Consider the following 17,056-nt stretch of genomic DNA (forward strand, 5'->3'; position numbering starts at 1 on the left):
AAGGAAATAAAACAATAACTCTTATAATATAAAGATGATTATTATTTATTTATTATTCATAACTTACAACAGCCTGAGCTGCCAATTGAGCAATGAAGACAAGCGAAGGCTCAAATCTTGACATTATAAATGTTTGCATGAGCAACTGGAAATGCTACAAAATAAGAAAATCACATTAATATTTAGCTAAATATGCATACATACTATAAGTACATGTACATGTATTTCGAAACCAAATTAAATTTTTGAGAATATGAACTTCAATTTTACAACATGTACATGAGGCAGCTCAATTTAACTGAAATTACTTAATTAATTTGCTTTTTCATTAAAAATAATACACATACATGTAAAAATCCTATAATAAATTATTATGTTAAATTGTTAATGTTAAATGTACATGTAGTCTAACCTGCTGTAGCTGATCCCAAACTTGTACCATCTGATCTCGTGACAGTCCCTGCTCTTTATTCCCCTCCAGTGATGATGTGGTGGGTTCGGTCTGCATCTCTTGCTCCTCCTCTCTCCTAGTCTCAGTATTAGTATTGTCCTTTAGAGGCGTGGCTTGTAACGCCGACTGACTTAACATAGGAGGGCGGAGACTAAAAATTACAAAAAACAATAAAAAACACAATTAAGAAAATAACTCCAAAAAATTAATATAAAATGACTAATTATCCTAAAATAAATTGAAATCCTCTTTAAATTTTGTCAACTATATGTAGTTTAGATGCATTGACTATAATTTAAAATTTTCAATTTCATCTCTTCTATTTTTAGCAACGTATCTATTTATAGTACACACACAGAGTCCCTACCCTAGAGACTCCAGTAGATAAGCCGAGGTGAGGTCCACTCCACTGTTATTGGTAGTGGTGCTGGTTCTAGTGTTATCCAAATAATTCAATGAGGAGACGATAGGATTAGGATCGGCATTTAAAACACCAATATTCTAAAAATTAAATTTTCATGATATATAATCATAATCTCCCTATCTCTCTCTTTCTCTTCACTATTCCTCCATTACTGGATTGAGTAGCTCTTCTATTAATTCATCTACTTCCTTCTCTATAGAATATAAAAAATGACTATAAAAGTATAAGTTTTGCAAAGAAAAATAATTTAGATAAAATGCAATTTTGCAGAATTAAGTTTCATAAATCCACACTACAAAGACCACATAGCCTTAGTCTAGTGTCTAAATATTTCATTTTAAAATTCATTTTAGTCTCTCTCTCTCTCTCTTTCTTTTCTTACGAGGTATCTTCACTCCTCTGTCTGTCCTAAATTCTTCCTTCTCAAGGTCGTCGTGTTTCTCTGCCCAAAAATTATACTCAGTATCATCTTCTTGATCATCCAATCCTGACATATCAGCAGCTGTGTATAGAAATATCACAATAACTGATTTATCAACACTGATATCAACATTGATATTAACACTGATACTAACATTGATATCAACACTAATCCTAACATTGATATTAACAATGTATTGATTAACACTGATACTAATACTGATATATTACCACTAGTACTAACACTGGTATTGATTAACACTGATATTATTAACACTAATATTAAGGCTGATACTACTAACACTAATATCCTAACACTGATATTATTAAGTAACACTGACATTAACACTCATACTAACACTGATATTAACACTGATATTGACACTGATATATTAACACTAACACTGATATCATTAACAGTCTTACAGCGTGGGTTCATAAGGTCTGCCAGCCATTTCTGCCACTCCAGCTCATCTTCATCAATATCCTGAACTGTCTGTGACTCGTCATCAGAAGGAACATCAGGAGGATTGAAGGAAGCTACGAAATGATCACCATAGTAACAGACCACACCTACAACTACCTTCAATCTCGTTAATATCAGTGTCAACTAGAGGTCGCTTCGATCTGGTCCGTTTAGCAATAATCTCATCATTACTCTGAAAATAATAATAAAAATAATATATTGTAATAGCATAAATAGAATTATATGTAATTAAGTACAACGTATATAAATTTATTCTATCATTAAGAAACTTATTATTATTATTATTATTATTATTATTATTCTTACTAGTTCCGGTGGTCCAGGCTGGTAAGCTTGAATAGGTTGAGTAGACACTGGAGGGTGAATAGGAGGAAGGAGTGGGGCCTGATCCTTCAGGGGGGTGAAGTTAACATCAGAGAGTGAGGCTAAGAGTGTGGCTGCTTGAACTGCTTCATCAGTATCTGATAATGAAAGATTAATATGTAAGGGTGTAAGATTAATAGTTACAAAGTTAATGGTCTATTAATGGTAGATGGATCTAAGAATAATCAATGAGTACCAGTTAGGACTCCTCTGCTACTGGTAACTTGAGTCTCCTGTATCCTTTCTCCTCCTTCTTCTTCCTCTCCCTCCTCCTCCTCCTCTTCTATCTCGGTGTCAATAGGATCACCAGTTTCAGTGTCTGACTCAACTAATATGTCCTGTTATAATAGAATAGAGATGGAGAGTATTAGAAGTACAATGTAAGAGAAAAGAGGGCAAGAAAGAGCATTCAATTTTAAATTCAAACATAATTATTCCTTAATTACACTACATAAAGATGTACATGTACATGCTAAAGTTATGCTAAAAGTTGATAGTTATTTGCACTGTACATGTACATGTACTTCCATGTTACACAGTATAATAACAATGTAGATGTACATGTACATACTTCATTGTTGACAGTGGTGTCTGTATCTGGTAGATAATCATCATCTTCATCTTCAGTGGAGGAGACATCAGGAAACAATTCATCAAGTGCATTAGGAGCTGCTACCTAATGCAATGATAATACATGTAAGTAATGAACATGTATACATGTATGTACATGTACATGTACATGTACATGAGGAATTTTAATACACATGTACATGTACATGTATGTCTATGAAGTACTCTCCTTCCCCCCCCTCTCTCTCTCTTACACTGCTAATTGAGATTGATGGTAGCAAAGGAGTCGAAACTGACAGACTAGACTAGAGTAGAGAGAAAGACCAAACTAAACAGGCATAACAGGTTTAACTAACCAGTTTATCAGGACTAAAGTTAACATCAGTCACTGACGATATCACAGCCTCACGGACACGGGCTCTTGTCAACCTTGGCTCCTAAAAAGAAACCTTTAATACTCTCTCTCTCTCTCCCTCCCTCTCCCTCCCTCTCTCTCTCTCCCTCCCTCCTAATTACATATGGTGGTATATCTAAATCAACATCTTCACTAGAGGAGTCCTCGTTGGCCAGTTTCTTCGCCATAGCAACGACTCTCTTGTCCTTCAGTACATGCTACATGAACAATAAAAGTTTAATATTACTTTAATCACTAAAATAATAATAATAATAATAATAATAGTAATAAAATAATGATAATACTTGACCCCACCCACTAAATTAAAATTATTAATAAACTTTAAAAAAACTAATAATGCTAACAAATCAACTATCAATTGAAGGAGATTCTTACATGAAGAAGACTCTTAACATTGGCCACAGTCATGTTATTCTGAGCCGCTCTTTCCTCCAGTTTAGCATCAATATCTTCCTCCTTTCCCTCCTAAAGAATAAAATACCTCATATATAATATTAACTACTATATGCAGTAGTATTAATAGCTGCTCTTGTATATCTTTTCAGTCTTTACCAAGTTTCTTGAAGAATTTCTTTCCCGCTTATCCTCGGCCATTTTGTAGGTGTGGTCTCGTTGCTAAGATACAGTTGCTTTAAAATGGCCGTAAATCGAAAAATTGAAGCAGGAATCGGTTCGAACTTTCTACACAGCATAAGGACTTTAATATGTACCAAAAATGCAGGGGCGTAGCTGGACCTTGGGTGACGGTAGGGCAAGGAAACAAAATGGCGTGCGAAGCGCGCCGCGATTTTGGCCACACCCTTTTTACGTAACAAAATGGAGGCATTTTCCTGCAAACTGAGCAAAATCAGAGTGAAATTATCATTGTATATAGCTTTAAAAGAGCTGTGGTTATCAGCCATCCCCTTTTGTTATTGTAAGAACAATGAATATAACCTTTTGGGTTATGAATATAATTATAAGGCCACTTTGATGGTAGGGCCCAGGCCCCCTCAGGCCCTACCTCAGCTACGCCCCTGCAAAAATGTAATTAAAATGGTGATTTTGGAGCCATTTAAAAAAAAACCATGTGCTATAGCCTTGGGTATTTTTCAGATTTTTGGCGTTTTCTTAAAATAGCTGTAACTTGAAAAATTGAAGTCGGAATCAGCTCAAAGATGCATGTGTAGAATAGCAAAAATTAATAATACATTTTTAAAATTATTTTATGTACTTGGAGTGCAGTGGAAGCGGAGTCTTATACTGATGTCATTAATTAATATTAAATTTAATTGATATTAATTTGGTAGGACCTAAACTGCAATGGAACCACCATTTTGTGGGTATTTTCAATTTTTACTCTTGAATCTGCTTGAGTCTTGACTCTGATGTAAAATATCATTAATTTCGATATATCGCCCAGCACTACTGATCACAAGATGTCGTTAGAGGACACGTGTTGGGCTGCGTTTCTGTATAGAGATCATAAAGAAGCTGTTCGCTTACTACCATTAGTGGAGGAACCGAATAGCATTACAAGGTATTATAGTCTGCTTCATTTGTCTTCAAGGAATGGCTGGTTAGATGTTACAAAAGATCTCATCACTAAATATCACTGTGACCCACACGAAAAAGATGGTGAAGGTTGGACTTGTCTTCATTTGGCTGCAGAAGGTAATCATGTTGATGTGATGAGATATCTCATTGATGAGTGTCACTGTGATCCAATGGCTATTGACAGGTGGGGGTGGACACCTCTTCACTGTGCTGCTAATTATGGTAAATCTGCAGCTGTTGAATACTTACTATCAACTGGTAAATGTGATCCATTGGCTAAAGATGAGAAGGGGAACACACCAATTACACTAGCTAAGGAGAGAAGTCACACTGATATTCTTTCTGTCTTGAAGAAGTTTGGTGGCATAAAATCATCTCACCCAATTGATTCTTATGTTAACGTCCTCCTTGTGGGTAATCCTGGAGCTGGTAAAAGCACTCTTAGTCATGTCATCAATGACACAGCTACTGGCCCTTTCATTCTTGGTTCCTTTAGAAATGTTGGAGGGGTAGTACCCTGTACTGCTGGCATCATTCCTTATAAACTACAACACAGGACACTGGATAACATCATTCTTCATGATTTTGCTGGTCATTCGGAATACTACTCCAGTCACAGTGCTGTCATTGAGAATCTGTTACAAGGTTCTGGTGGTGTGTTCCTGATAGTAGTCAATATAGTGGAGAAGGAAGCAGTCAAACAACTTCATCAGTGGCTAACAGTTGTGAGAAATGAAGCACAGAAAGCTCTAAATCAATGCCATGTTATTGTAATAGTCAGTCATGTGGATGAGATAAGCAATTCTGTTGAAAAGAAAAGGAGAAAGGAAGAACTACAGGAGATTATTGTAACGGAAAGGTATGATAGTGTCTTCTTAGATTGTCGTAAGCTTGGTGGGAGTGGTATGGATTCCTTCTTTAATAAGTTGTGTAGTGCCTGTGAGTCCATTCGTAGTACAAGTGGAAGGAATTTGAGTCTTTATTGTCACATGATGTATGGTCTACTGGAGGAAAGGAAAGAGAATATACTGACCCTCTCTGATGTAATGTCTGCTGGTAAGGACAATGATGATTACTTCACGCCAGATAAAAGAGAAGACGTTTTGGATGTTCTTGATTCATTGCACTCAATTGGTTTGATCAGTATTCTTAAAAGTGAAGACAAGGTATGGGTTGTTGTGAATAAGGGTATACTACTAACTGAGGTAGATGGGATTCTCTTTGCTCCAGAGACATTCAAAGAACATGTTGACATTGCTAGCAATACTGGTATTGTTAGTGTGTCTAGTCTGACTAGACTCTTCCCTAAATATGATCCTGACATGTTGATTCGTTTTCTAAAGAACATGGAACTCTGTGAAGAAATTAGTCCATCTTTCCTAAGAATGACAAACCTCCATCAGTTTGGAGTGGAAGAGGAGGAGGAGGGAGGGAGAAAAAGAAGAGGAGAAAGGTTGTTGCACTTTCCATGTCTTTTGTCTACTGATAGACCTGATGAGATGACTAGTGAAGTGTTCCAGTTCGGTTGGTGTCTACAGTGTACTAGTAAACATCATTTCTTTCCTCCTCGATACTTCCATGTCTTCTCATTACGTCTTGCTTACAAAATGGCTCTACCTCAAGAAGATGACAAGTTAAATCGTTACTGTACATTTTGGCGGAATGGTCTTCACTGGTTTGATGACAATGGTGTAAGAGTATTAGTAGAGAATGTGGATGAGAGCCAGTGTGTACTAGTAATGATGTCCTGTAAAAAAGGTTACAGTGACAATATAGTGTCTGTAAGAAGAGATGTGATAGGAGAGGTAATGAGTATTTATAAAGAATCCTGTCCCAGTCTAGAGGTAAAAGAGTTAGTTATTGATCCTAAAGAACTAGCCTATCCTGTGAATACACCAAGAGAAAGGACAACTTATGGCATATATAATGTACTGTTGGCGATTAAGAAAAGGAAACCATTTCTTGTGAGTGATAAAGGACAAACAGAATTGAAGGAGATCCTACCTGATGAATCATTATCAGATATTAGTAACCTGTCACTATTAGGAGGACGTGATATTAAGGTAAGAATTAACACACACAAACTGTTTGATACATGTACATTAATACAAGCACTAATAATCAAAAAGTCATATCTTTAAAAGTAATTTTTATTTCTTATTAAATTACTCAGTCTTTGTCATAATTGTGGGTTGTCATTGTGTGGCTTTTCCTACTAATAATAATTATATACTTGTACACCTGTTAAACTCACCTTTCAGCAATACACTACTGATGTATATCACCTTTATGAACAAGCACAGTGACAAATATCAGTTATTATTATTATTATTATTATTGTATAGGAAGTGATTGAAATAACTGAAGAATTCAAGACACCATTGACTCCAATAAAGCTAGGTATGTTATAATATGTACTATCACAATTGTCAAGTAGTGAGAGTGTAAACTGTACTATTAATTATTATTTTTATAGATATTAAAGATCTTGATATTGTCATTGAAGAGCTAACAATACTCAATCATCTACCTTGCCATATATGGCATGATCTTGGTCTTCAGCTAGGACTCTATCAGCCTACACTAGAAGATATCAATGAAGATAATAATGGAGACTCTAAGAAGTGCTTCAGACAGTGTATGTCTGCCTGGTTAAGAGGAGAAGATAAAGTGAGAGAGAAAGGAGGTCCCAGTTGGTCATCATTAGCTACAGCACTGGATAAAGAAGGAAAGCATCACATTGCTACTAACATTAGAGATAAATATTGTCAATAACAAACTGACAGTAACATATCAAGTTTGTATTTTTTCTTAGGCTAGTGTGTGATTTATATTGTTGTCATTTCTGTTATTATTATTGTTCATAATTATTTTGAAATCATAATTTTAAATATTCAAAATATTATTTTTTTCAAAAAATTAAAATAGCAATGAATGTCTAAAGAGAGAAGGAAGAGTTGTTGTTTGTGTCTTTATAAATCTCTTGCTTCTTGAGTATTGCATCACTTGACATTGTAACATGTATGCTAATGTATCTAAATTGTATTTTGCAGGATCCCTCTCATGATCGATGTGGTGATACATTATGCAGTGGTAGTCATGACAACATGGTATTACAGTGGGACCCACATCTACCCGCCTTCCCCACCAGGAGGCTATTAGGCCACGCCCAGGAAGTCTGTGGACTTCGCTGGTCCCCTAATTACCAGCACCTGGCCTCAGGAGGAAACGATAATAAAGTAAGTTTTAAAATCAATTATATTTATTTAATTTTTAATGTATTCTATTTATGTTTCATTAGTTATTCATATCATAGATATTAGAGTAAATGAAGAGGGGAAGAGAGGGAGAGGGAGGAGAAAGGAAAAGAGAGAATCAATCACATTATGTTAGTATTATTATCACATGCTCATGGAGTGTGACTCAATGTACATGTACCGTATAGCGGGAAATTTTGGAGGGAATTAAATTTGGCGAATTTGGCATTTTGATAGCCATTCGCCAAAATTAAACCCGCCATTTTGAGCCATTATACGCATGCTCAATGCACGTGGCCACCAATTCGCCAAATTAAAATCTGCCAATCACCAAAATTTAGCAATTTGCCAAATTTTAGTCCCTCCAAAATTTTCCGCTATACGGTACACTCTAAGCATGTCCTCATTATCAAGTAGACTATTAAAGGATGAATTGAGAGTACATGATGTACATGTACTTATAATAATTAGTTTTTTTTCTCTTTTTCTAATCAGGTAATGTTGATCTAAGACCAAACTAAACAGGTATAACAGGTTTAGCTAACCAGTTTATCAGGACTAAAGTTAACACCAGTCACTGACGATATCACAGCTTCACGGACACGGGCTCTTGTCAACCTTGGCTCCTAAAATAGAAACCATTAATACTCCCTCTCTCTCTCCCTTTCCCTCCCTCCCTCCCTCTCATAATTACATATGGTGGTATATCTAAATCAATATCTTCACTGGAGGAGTCCTCGTTGGCCAGTTTCTTTGCCATAGCAACGACCCTCTTGTCCTTCAGTACATGCTACATGAACAATAAAAATTTAACACTACTTTCACTAAGTTTAATAATGATAATAAAATAATACCTGACCCCACCCACTAAATTAAAATTATATTATTAATAAACGTAAAAAACTAATAATGCTAACGTATCAACTATCAACTGAAGGAGATTCTTACATGAAGAAGACTCTTAACATTGGCCACAGTCATGTTATTCTGAGCCGCTCTTTCCTCCAGTTTAGCATCAATATCTTCCTTCTCTTCTTCCTAACAAATAAAAACACCTCATATATAATATTAGCTACTACATGCAGTAGTAATAATAGCTGCTCTTGTATATCTTTTCAGTCTTTACCAAGTTTCTTGAAGAATTTCTTTCCCGCTTATCCTCGGCCATTTTGTAGGTGTGGTCTCGTTGCTAAGATACAGTTGCTAAGATACCATCTGCAGAAAATGGGTGGAGCTCATTGAAATAATTAAACATGGCGGATTACGATTGTGAGAAGGCAGAGAGGCCTTCAAAAAATGAAGGCAAGGAAGTTCTGAGCGAATTGAGACAATTGAACATAAAGTGAATACACGAATCTACTAGTACCAGTTCATTATTATTATTATTATTTGTTAGGTTGGCAGCACTAGAGAGAGACGATTCACTCAACCAGAAGATACTAAGTGAACATTTTAAAGGAGGGCTGGAGACTGAGAGAGGAAGAGAAAGGAGATCGCAGCAAAATGAGAGTGAGCCTGTACTGTTAGCATAAGAATTAATGAATGATGAATTGTATCTCTAACTCTAAAATTAAACAGCTTTTAGTTCATAACATTATATATATACATATACATATTTTTTAATAATTATAATGCTGGTATGCAGTCATTTATGAATGGAATTAAGTTTTTATTTCAGCTTTTTGCATGTGTCAAATGGTTGAGTTTCAGTATTAGTACATTTGTAATTTTGTCACTACTTTTAGAGCTTGAAATGAAACACAACATTAAGAAAACACGATTGAAAGTTGACAAAGTCAGACACATGCTTCAAGAAAAGGAAACTGAGCAGCTATGTACATGTACATGTAAGTAATGATAATAATAATAATAATAATAATAATAATAATAATAATAATAATAATACCCATCACCATGTGACCTACAGTGTAGCCTCTATATAATGGACACTTTCGGGTCAAGAAGGTATCTCTGTTATACAGAGGTGTCCTTTATGTGGAGGTTGTTTCATACAGTAAGGAATGTAATTGGTACACTAGGTGCCGTCCATTAAATGGAAGTGTACGCTATAGAGAGTGTCCATTATAAAGAGGCTATACTGTATTTGACATTATGGATTCATCATTATTGATCGTTAGGTGTAGAAAGGATGAAGGAGACTCTGGAAGAGATCGAAAGATGCTTTCTCCGTATGAAAGAGAGCCAGAAACGCACGTATGAGCGTACAATTCAACTATTAATGATGCTAATGGTTATGCAACTGTGTCAATTATTATGGCAATTGTATATTTTGTTTGGGTGAGCCTGAGCGAGCTCCACTAAGACTGTAGCATCATTACAGGGTCATCATGTTAATTAACTGATTCAACTATTTAGTCAATTAAAGTTAAAAACTTCATTGAAAGTGGGTGTGGGCACAATGAAATAAAATGGTGGCTACCAGCAAGTCTGAGCCTATTTGCAGCAGATGATCAGCAAGATGATAAGATTAAGCTGCTGTCCAAAGACTTCTTTAGCAGCAAGGAAGGTTGGGAAAGCAGATATACAATCTAGACTAGAGAATGCTGCAAAATGCAAAGTGACAAACTTGCATGCATAGTTAGTTTCTGCATGACTGCATGCAGTTACTGTTTATTCTCTAGACTGAATCTTTAATGCTCTAAGCAATTGCTGCAGAGATTCTTAAGTCATGACTCAGTGATGAAGTGATGGACAAAATTTTCACTTTTGTATTGTATTTGCATGGACATATAAATAATACACTATGGCTTGCTTAGGCTCACCCCTTAAATGTTTTACATTTGTCTAGTTATTACTATCATTTTATTATTATTATTATTAGTATTATTATTATTATAAAAAAGATTGACGTAGCCACATCTGTGCATTAAAGTGCCAGATGGTTATAGAAAGTATTATTTATTATTATTATTTTTTTTAGATATGAGGAGCTATTGAAACAAGAAAGGATCATTTGGCAAGAAGTGATGGCTCATAAGAGACAGATAGACTCATGGACGACTGCCAAAACAGATGAGGGTCATGTGACTAGTGGTCACGTGATTGGAACTGACAAAGAGAATCAGGAAGGATCTAGTCTACCACCAGCAGTGACCGAGTTTCAAGTGAGTGCCAGAAATTATTCAGTGTATTTTTGTATTTCTAATTATTTTTAATTATTTTTTAAAATTACTATAATTATTTTTAATATTATTCAATTTTTTGTAGAATTTCTTATGCTCCAAAGGTGGTCACTCTGGAGGCTGGGAAGAGATTGATAATAAAGTATTTATTAAACTTTGGAATAAGCATAAGGTTATAAGATACATTGTACATACATACATACATGTACATCATATGTAAATTTACTGATTATTTCATATTTGTTTATAACATAAGGAAATTTAGTTCAGTATGGTAATAAAAGTATTGATAGCTTAAATGGCTCTTATTTTCCTCTATAGGCTAATGAAGAATCATTAATTGAAGAAGCAGTTCGTGAAATCCCTTCACAATCAATGGAGAGCATACAGGAACACATCAAGTGGTACAGAGAGTACAATGTATTGCAAGGAGAGAAGAAGAAAGCAATATTGGAATGGAGAGAGGTTTGTATTTCATTTACATGTACATGTATATTATTTAGTTAGTGGGGTTGATAATTTTATGCTTGCAACATGTACATGTGTATTGGGGTTCCTACTCATATTTTGATAGTGTAGTTGAGATTTAGTTAGAAATAGGTGTGGAGAGAGGCAGGATATTTCCTTCATTTTGTGTAGTTAGAGAAAAGGAAGAAGATAGCAGCAGCTAGTGCCTCAGACAAGAAGAAGGAAGAGGAGGAGGAAGGAAGAGAGAAGAGAAGAAAGAGCAAAGACAAACTTCAAGAAAAGGAAAGGCTGGAAAAGAAACTTCAACTTGAGCAATGGAAGGTTAATATGTAACCATGCTAAAGAATGTAGTAGAAATGGAGAACTCTCTTGTTTTTATTTTTGGTGATTAGGCCAAAATCCCTGTAGCCTGACTAGCATAGTACAGGGACTTTTGCCCGATTTTTGAGCAACTTTAAAAGTCTGTAAAAATTCTAAATTTTATCGGAATCAGCTGAAACTTTTTATACAACATAAGACCATGTATATGTATCAGGAAAAATTAAAATTATAAAAATGGATAATTCTCTCCTAGTCATTTTTGGCAAAATTTGGCCAGCGACCCTGTACTATAGTACAGGGACTTTTGCTCGATTTTTGAGCAAATTTAAAAGTCTGTAAAAATTCCAAATTTGATTGGAATCAGCTAAAACTTTTTGCGCAACATAAGTACATGTATATGTATCAGAAAAAATTATAAAAATGGAGAATTCTCTCACAATGTACATATGAATAAATAGTAAATACAAGTTTTCATTGTAATTGTTTCATTGCTGCAGAAAGAGCAAAAGACACAGAAGGAGTTAGCTGCAGCCGAGAGAGAAGAAGCAAGAAGGAAAGAAGAGACATTGAAAGAGAAACAAAAAGAAATTAGACAAGTAGATTAAAACTAATGATGAATAATGTCATTATTCTGTACTTGTAGTCTTATATCAGAAAACAGGCAGAAGAATATGCCAAGAAAAAAGATGAGGAGAAAAAGCAAAAGGAAGAACTGGACAAAGTCGAACAAGAGCATCAAAAAGAAAGGGCCAAAGCAGCAAAGAAGCACATACAACAATTTCAATTAAGAGTGAGAGGAATTTCATCAATTTTAGAGTAAAAAGATTACAAATTTTTCTAAAGGATACAAAGATATTGCAAGCAAAGCAGGAACAGCTAGCAGTTTTAAAAGAAGAGGAAGAGGCAAAGAGAGAGAGACTGGATAAGCTGAGAGGAACGGTGGCTGTCAAAGTTAGCCGTGATCCTTCAAGACTTCTAAAACCAACTAGCGTATGGGAGGAGAGACAAAAAGGAGGAGCAGATAGTCCCACAGTTCCCCTCCTTTCAATTCCTAAAAGGTATAAGAAATGAATTATAGACAATAAGTTATTCTTCGTATGTAGGGCAACACCAACCTGGAGACAAAATTTATAATAGACACTCAAAAACAATAATATCACTTAAAGTAAAGTATAATTATACTTTATTATTACAGTTTAATGTCAAAAATAATATTTATAAAAGAGGCTATAGCTTTCATCATACAGCCCACACTGATTCGTTATTAGCTATCATCTGTGACACATCCTCTTGAGACAAACTTTGTGATAATTTCTCCTCAACTGCTGTCAGTTGCTCTAGGCCCCCTATCTTTCTAGCTTGCTGCTTTCTCTTCTGAGATAACTTTGCTGGAATGATTCCAGCGGGTGAAGACTTTAACTTTTGATGAAGTTTGGAGCTGCTTGGCGGTAATGTACTGGTTTTCTTAAGTGTCTTCTTGTTAGAAGGCTCAGCTGGAAGGAATGAGTTAAAAGACAGAGAATAATAATAATAGTAAATACAGAGAATAATGATAATAGTAAAATACAGTAATTTGTTCGTGCATACATGTACATGTACTATAATAATTAACGATAATAATTACATGTATAATACTCTATCCTGGGAAATTTTAGAGGGAATTAAATTTGGCGTTTTGATAGCCATTCGCCAAACTAAAAATCTGCCATTTTGAGCCATTATGCGCATGCTTAATGGCACGTGGCCACAAATTTGCGAAATTAAAGTTCGTCACTCACCAAAATTTAGTGATTCGCCAAATTTAACTCCCTCCAAAATTTCCCACTATACGGTATAGGTATTATTAAATCATCCCTTACTTACCATCTACTGCTAATGCTTGAAGTCCTGAGCCTGTGGTCTTGCTACGTGTGGTGACCCCTCCTTTCTTTTGAATGACAGGTTCTCTTTTCTCCTCCTCCTCCTCTTCACTGGTGGATACTGAAGATGAAGAATCATCATCATCTACTGGAATTAAATAATTAATAATAATAATAACGCATTACACTGGCGGATCTAGAAGGGTTTCAATTTCAATTAAGTGGGTGTGGCTCATTAATTCTAATTAAAATTTAACCCCAAATTAATTTAATTCTTCGTGGTAGAGTATTCCTGAATCATAAATTTAAATTAAATAAAATGGAGGAAAAGTACAGCAAAAAGACAACTTCTTCTGCCAAAGGTGATTCCATTGCCCCATGGATTCCCTAGATCCTCCACTTCATTAACTAATAATACATTAGGCTGATCACGAATTAATTAATTAATGATCATCATTAAAATAACTCCATCATAATACCTTCTTTAGATACAGTGTTTTGTTTCAGTGTCTGCTGTGTTCCTGTACTTGATGTCTTTGATTTAACAGGAGGAGCCCGTCCTGGAGGATGTGCTGCTGTAGCTGACTTCGTTAGAGCAATGGCTGCCTATAAAAGAGATACAGACCAATATTTCAATTATTTAAAACATGTACATGTACTCATAATCAGGGTTCTGCCTAGAAAAAATTAGAGGTGGTTGGAGACTAATATTGATCCTTTTAAATTTATGTACACCATACTAGTAGACTACAATATCATGCTTTATGTATGGTTATTAGTATTAATTGGATGGTTGGTCTAAGTGATGAACTGGTTGGTTCATTTTTGAGGTGGTTGTCCCGACTACCCCCAACCACAATAGGCAGAACTATGAATGTATGCATTACTATATCATGACACTAACAGTTTTGGTAGGTTTTGTTGCTTTAGTTTCCAGTGGTAGTTTTGCTGCTGGTTCACTACCAGTTTTCCTACTGGTCCCTTTTACTGGAGCTTGCATTGGAATCTCTTCACTCTCATTATTACTATCAGTTTCACTACTGCTATCTGAAGAAAGGAGGAGAAAATAAAAATACAACTCACTTTAATATTATTATTATTATTATTATTATCACAATACCTTCTTTTGCAAACAAATCCTGAGAAGCAGCTTCATTTGTTTCTTTATCTTTCTCCAATTTCTCTCCTCCCTCCTCCTCCTCCTCCTCTTCTTCACTCAAAGACAACCCATTCTCACTAACTACATGTACATGTACGTACCGATAATTACAACCAGTATGACCAGTATTACATACCTGTATTACCACCAGTCTCAACAGTATTTTTAGTTCCAGTATTGGTATTGCTTTTCGTTGGAGGAGTATCATCATTTTCATCACTAGACTCAGATGAGTGCGAACTTTCTTTCTCTCCTTCTTTGCTCTCTTTCTCTCGCTGGCTAGGAGGAGGTGCATTAGGTTTTTGAGCTGCTAATACTTCATTATTAGTAATCGGCTCTTCTTCCATTCCTTTATTCTCTTCCTCTCTCTCGTCATCACTTTCATCACTGCTGGAAGATAAATCGATAGTCACAGAACTAGTCTTTCCTTTAGATTTATTGCCACCAGTACTAGTAGTAGATGGCTTAGTTTTAGTAGATTTATTCTCAGGAGGTGCTACAACAGTTGGTGCTGATACAGTGACTGGCGTCTTTGGAGACTTGGTCGTTTTCTTTGCTCCTTTCTTCTTTAAACTTAAAGAGGACGAACCTTTCTTACTTGATTTTGAATCTTTCTTTTTATGATAATTATCCTCAGTTACTGCTAGTTGCTCAGGAGTAGATACTTCTTTTTCTTTTGAGGGAATACTAGTCTCTTCAGTATCACATGATTCAGTTCCATTACCTCCAGTCTCTTTTACTCCTTTGCTTGCTTCGACAGTCCGTAATGCAATTTCTTCAAAATCTTCATCACTTGATGATGACAATAATTCCCTAACAAAGGATCGAGTTAGAAGGTCTGAGGAAGTAGTTGCTGAATCTTCTTTCTTTGATTTTGATTCTGTTTTCTTTGATGAAGAACTCCCCTCTTTCTTTTTTGATTTCTTGCTACTTTTACTGGCACCACCTCCTTTACTGGAATCAGTAGCTTTGTCTTCTTCCTCGTCTTGAAGATTATTCTCGTCCTTTTTCGTTGAAGACCGTTTCTTCTTTTTCGATTTCGTTGGCGGCTCAGAAGAAGACTCTGCCTTTCTCTTCTTTCCTTTCCCTGAAGAGCTTCCTTTTGCTTCCCCTTCAGCCCCCACTGTTCTTTTCTCTTCCTCCACTGCAACAGGCTTGGCAGTTAATGAGTGTGTCAGTTCATCAGGTCTAGAGTATTCAGGTCTTTTGACACTATATATGTAACTATCTGTCATCCTCACTGATGAATCTGGTATTGCTACAAAAAATAATTATTATAATAATAGGGCTAAGTATGTTATATTGCAATGTTTTGTAAACTTACTCGGGATAAAATTCTGTGGGAATGCTGACTGAGGTCTTGGAAAGTTAAACTAAAGTAATAATAATGGAAATTGATATAACCAATAGCTAGTGTAATTAGTCATGATAATAATAAAGCATTAATGTTATTAGACTTACTGTTGAGGAGGGATGGAGAGAGTATGGTAATTGAGGCGGGGAATTATAAGAATTTTGTGGCATTCTAAATAATTAATAAATGAATGTGTCAGATGATTATCATGTGATACTACTACCTTATTGATAGTGGGTCGGAATGGGAAGTGGTAATGTAGGCTCCATCGTAGAGTACGTCGGATATTCTGTTGTGATTACAAAGTTCGTAATTGTTTAATAAAAATAAACCAATTGAGTCCGGACTGAGACTAGTATCAGGTGGTGACAGAACACTAGAAAAAAGGATAATTTTATTTATTATTATTATTATTATTATTATTATTTATTGGTTATTATTATTAAATTAATATTAACACAAATTAATATTACATTTCATCACATATAATAATAATAATTTATTTATTCATTCATACTAGTACATTAACATTTTTTGCTTACCCTTCTCCATGAAAGCGGCTCTGTAAAGCAGCATGTGACTTTAAAATTTCTTTTTTCAGATCAAGAACACTATCAGTCTCCCTGACAGCAACCTACATGATAAAAGAAGAGTTCCCCTCTCTCTTTCACTCAATAGCATACCACATAGTTCCTTTGGAGATGTGTTACAAATATTTTCCAAAGAGGAGATGACACGTGTTCAGCCATTTTATCAAACCCGCCCCTCAGAGGCAACCACGTTTTACCACGTGGGTTTTAATAACTATACTAGGCGGGGCTAGCCTGCT

The 17,056-nt window shown here is 35.3% G+C and overlaps 3 protein-coding genes across 4 annotated transcripts; 1 reads left to right on the forward strand and 2 right to left on the reverse strand.

The window, feature by feature from the left end:
* Window positions 1-52: 52 nt before the first annotated feature.
* Window positions 53-9,110, reverse strand: LOC109583982 (GON-4-like protein). Its single transcript, XM_019999531.1, has 15 exons — window positions 9,050-9,110; window positions 8,872-8,961; window positions 8,618-8,713; window positions 8,469-8,549; window positions 2,970-3,020; window positions 2,717-2,821; window positions 2,342-2,483; window positions 2,089-2,243; window positions 1,879-1,954; window positions 1,722-1,835; window positions 1,258-1,377; window positions 1,028-1,068; window positions 819-952; window positions 413-602; window positions 53-154 (listed from the first exon to the last, which is right to left on the reverse strand). Exons 1-15 carry the CDS (start codon window positions 9,089-9,091, stop codon window positions 53-55), a joined length of 1,539 nt encoding a protein of 512 aa, XP_019855090.1. The 5' UTR covers window positions 9,092-9,110.
* A 55-nt stretch (window positions 9,111-9,165) lies between these two features.
* LOC105313635 (coiled-coil domain-containing protein 112-like) lies at window positions 9,166-13,061 on the forward strand. The gene is made up of 12 exons (XM_019999541.1): window positions 9,166-9,265; window positions 9,320-9,432; window positions 9,669-9,770; window positions 10,062-10,137; window positions 10,865-11,048; window positions 11,152-11,238; window positions 11,388-11,531; window positions 11,706-11,855; window positions 12,353-12,451; window positions 12,499-12,645; window positions 12,699-12,913; window positions 12,959-13,061. Exons 1-12 carry the CDS (start codon window positions 9,177-9,179, stop codon window positions 12,987-12,989), a joined length of 1,437 nt encoding a protein of 478 aa, XP_019855100.1. The 5' UTR covers window positions 9,166-9,176; the 3' UTR covers window positions 12,990-13,061.
* Window positions 13,038-16,991, reverse strand: LOC105313636 (dentin sialophosphoprotein-like). Of its 2 annotated transcripts, none has more exons than XM_019999537.1 (11): window positions 16,911-16,991; window positions 16,770-16,861; window positions 16,451-16,603; window positions 16,335-16,398; window positions 16,198-16,246; window positions 15,010-16,131; window positions 14,835-14,954; window positions 14,619-14,761; window positions 14,194-14,320; window positions 13,719-13,859; window positions 13,038-13,348 (listed from the first exon to the last, which is right to left on the reverse strand). In XM_019999537.1, exons 1-11 carry the CDS (start codon window positions 16,974-16,976, stop codon window positions 13,095-13,097), a joined length of 2,331 nt encoding a protein of 776 aa, XP_019855096.1. In that variant the 5' UTR covers window positions 16,977-16,991; the 3' UTR covers window positions 13,038-13,094. The 2 variants fall into 2 exon arrangements, with proteins under 2 accessions (XP_019855096.1, XP_019855095.1); XM_019999536.1 differs by having other exon boundaries at window positions 13,719-13,862.
* Window positions 16,992-17,056: the final 65 nt, after the last annotated feature.

Source organism: Amphimedon queenslandica, unplaced genomic scaffold, assembly GCF_000090795.2.
Source record: "Amphimedon queenslandica unplaced genomic scaffold, v1.1 AMPQUscaffold_13258, whole genome shotgun sequence".
Lineage (NCBI taxonomy): Eukaryota > Metazoa > Porifera > Demospongiae > Haplosclerida > Niphatidae > Amphimedon > Amphimedon queenslandica.

Bases quoted from the DNA above. Each gene is read 5' to 3' on its own strand.
- LOC105313635 (XM_019999541.1), top strand. From the start codon at position 9,177: ATGGCGGATTACGATTGTGAGAAGGCAGAGAGGCCTTCAAAAAATGAA. The intron at 10,138-10,864 runs GTATGAGCGTAC...TATTTTTTTTAG, and splicing joins AAAGAGAGCCAGAAACGCAC to ATATGAGGAGCTATTGAAAC. The intron at 12,914-12,958 runs GTATAAGAAATG...CTTCGTATGTAG, and splicing joins CTCCTTTCAATTCCTAAAAG to GGCAACACCAACCTGGAGAC.
- LOC109583982 (XM_019999531.1), bottom strand. From the start codon at position 9,091: ATGGCCGAGGATAAGCGGGAAAGAAATTCTTCAAGAAACTTG. The intron at 8,962-9,049 runs GTAAAGACTGAA...TTTATTTGTTAG, and splicing joins GAAATTCTTCAAGAAACTTG to GAAGAAGAGAAGGAAGATAT. The intron at 2,244-2,341 runs GTACTCATTGAT...TTTCATTATCAG, and splicing joins TAGCAGAGGAGTCCTAACTG to ATACTGATGAAGCAGTTCAA.
- LOC105313636 (XM_019999536.1), bottom strand. From the start codon at position 16,976: ATGGCTGAACACGTGTCATCTCCTCTTTGGAAAATATTTGTAACACAT. The intron at 14,762-14,834 runs GTATTGTGATAA...TCCTTTCTTCAG, and splicing joins GGATTTGTTTGCAAAAGAAG to ATAGCAGTAGTGAAACTGAT. The intron at 13,349-13,718 runs GTAAGTAAGGGA...CATTCCTTCCAG, and splicing joins TCAAGCATTAGCAGTAGATG to CTGAGCCTTCTAACAAGAAG.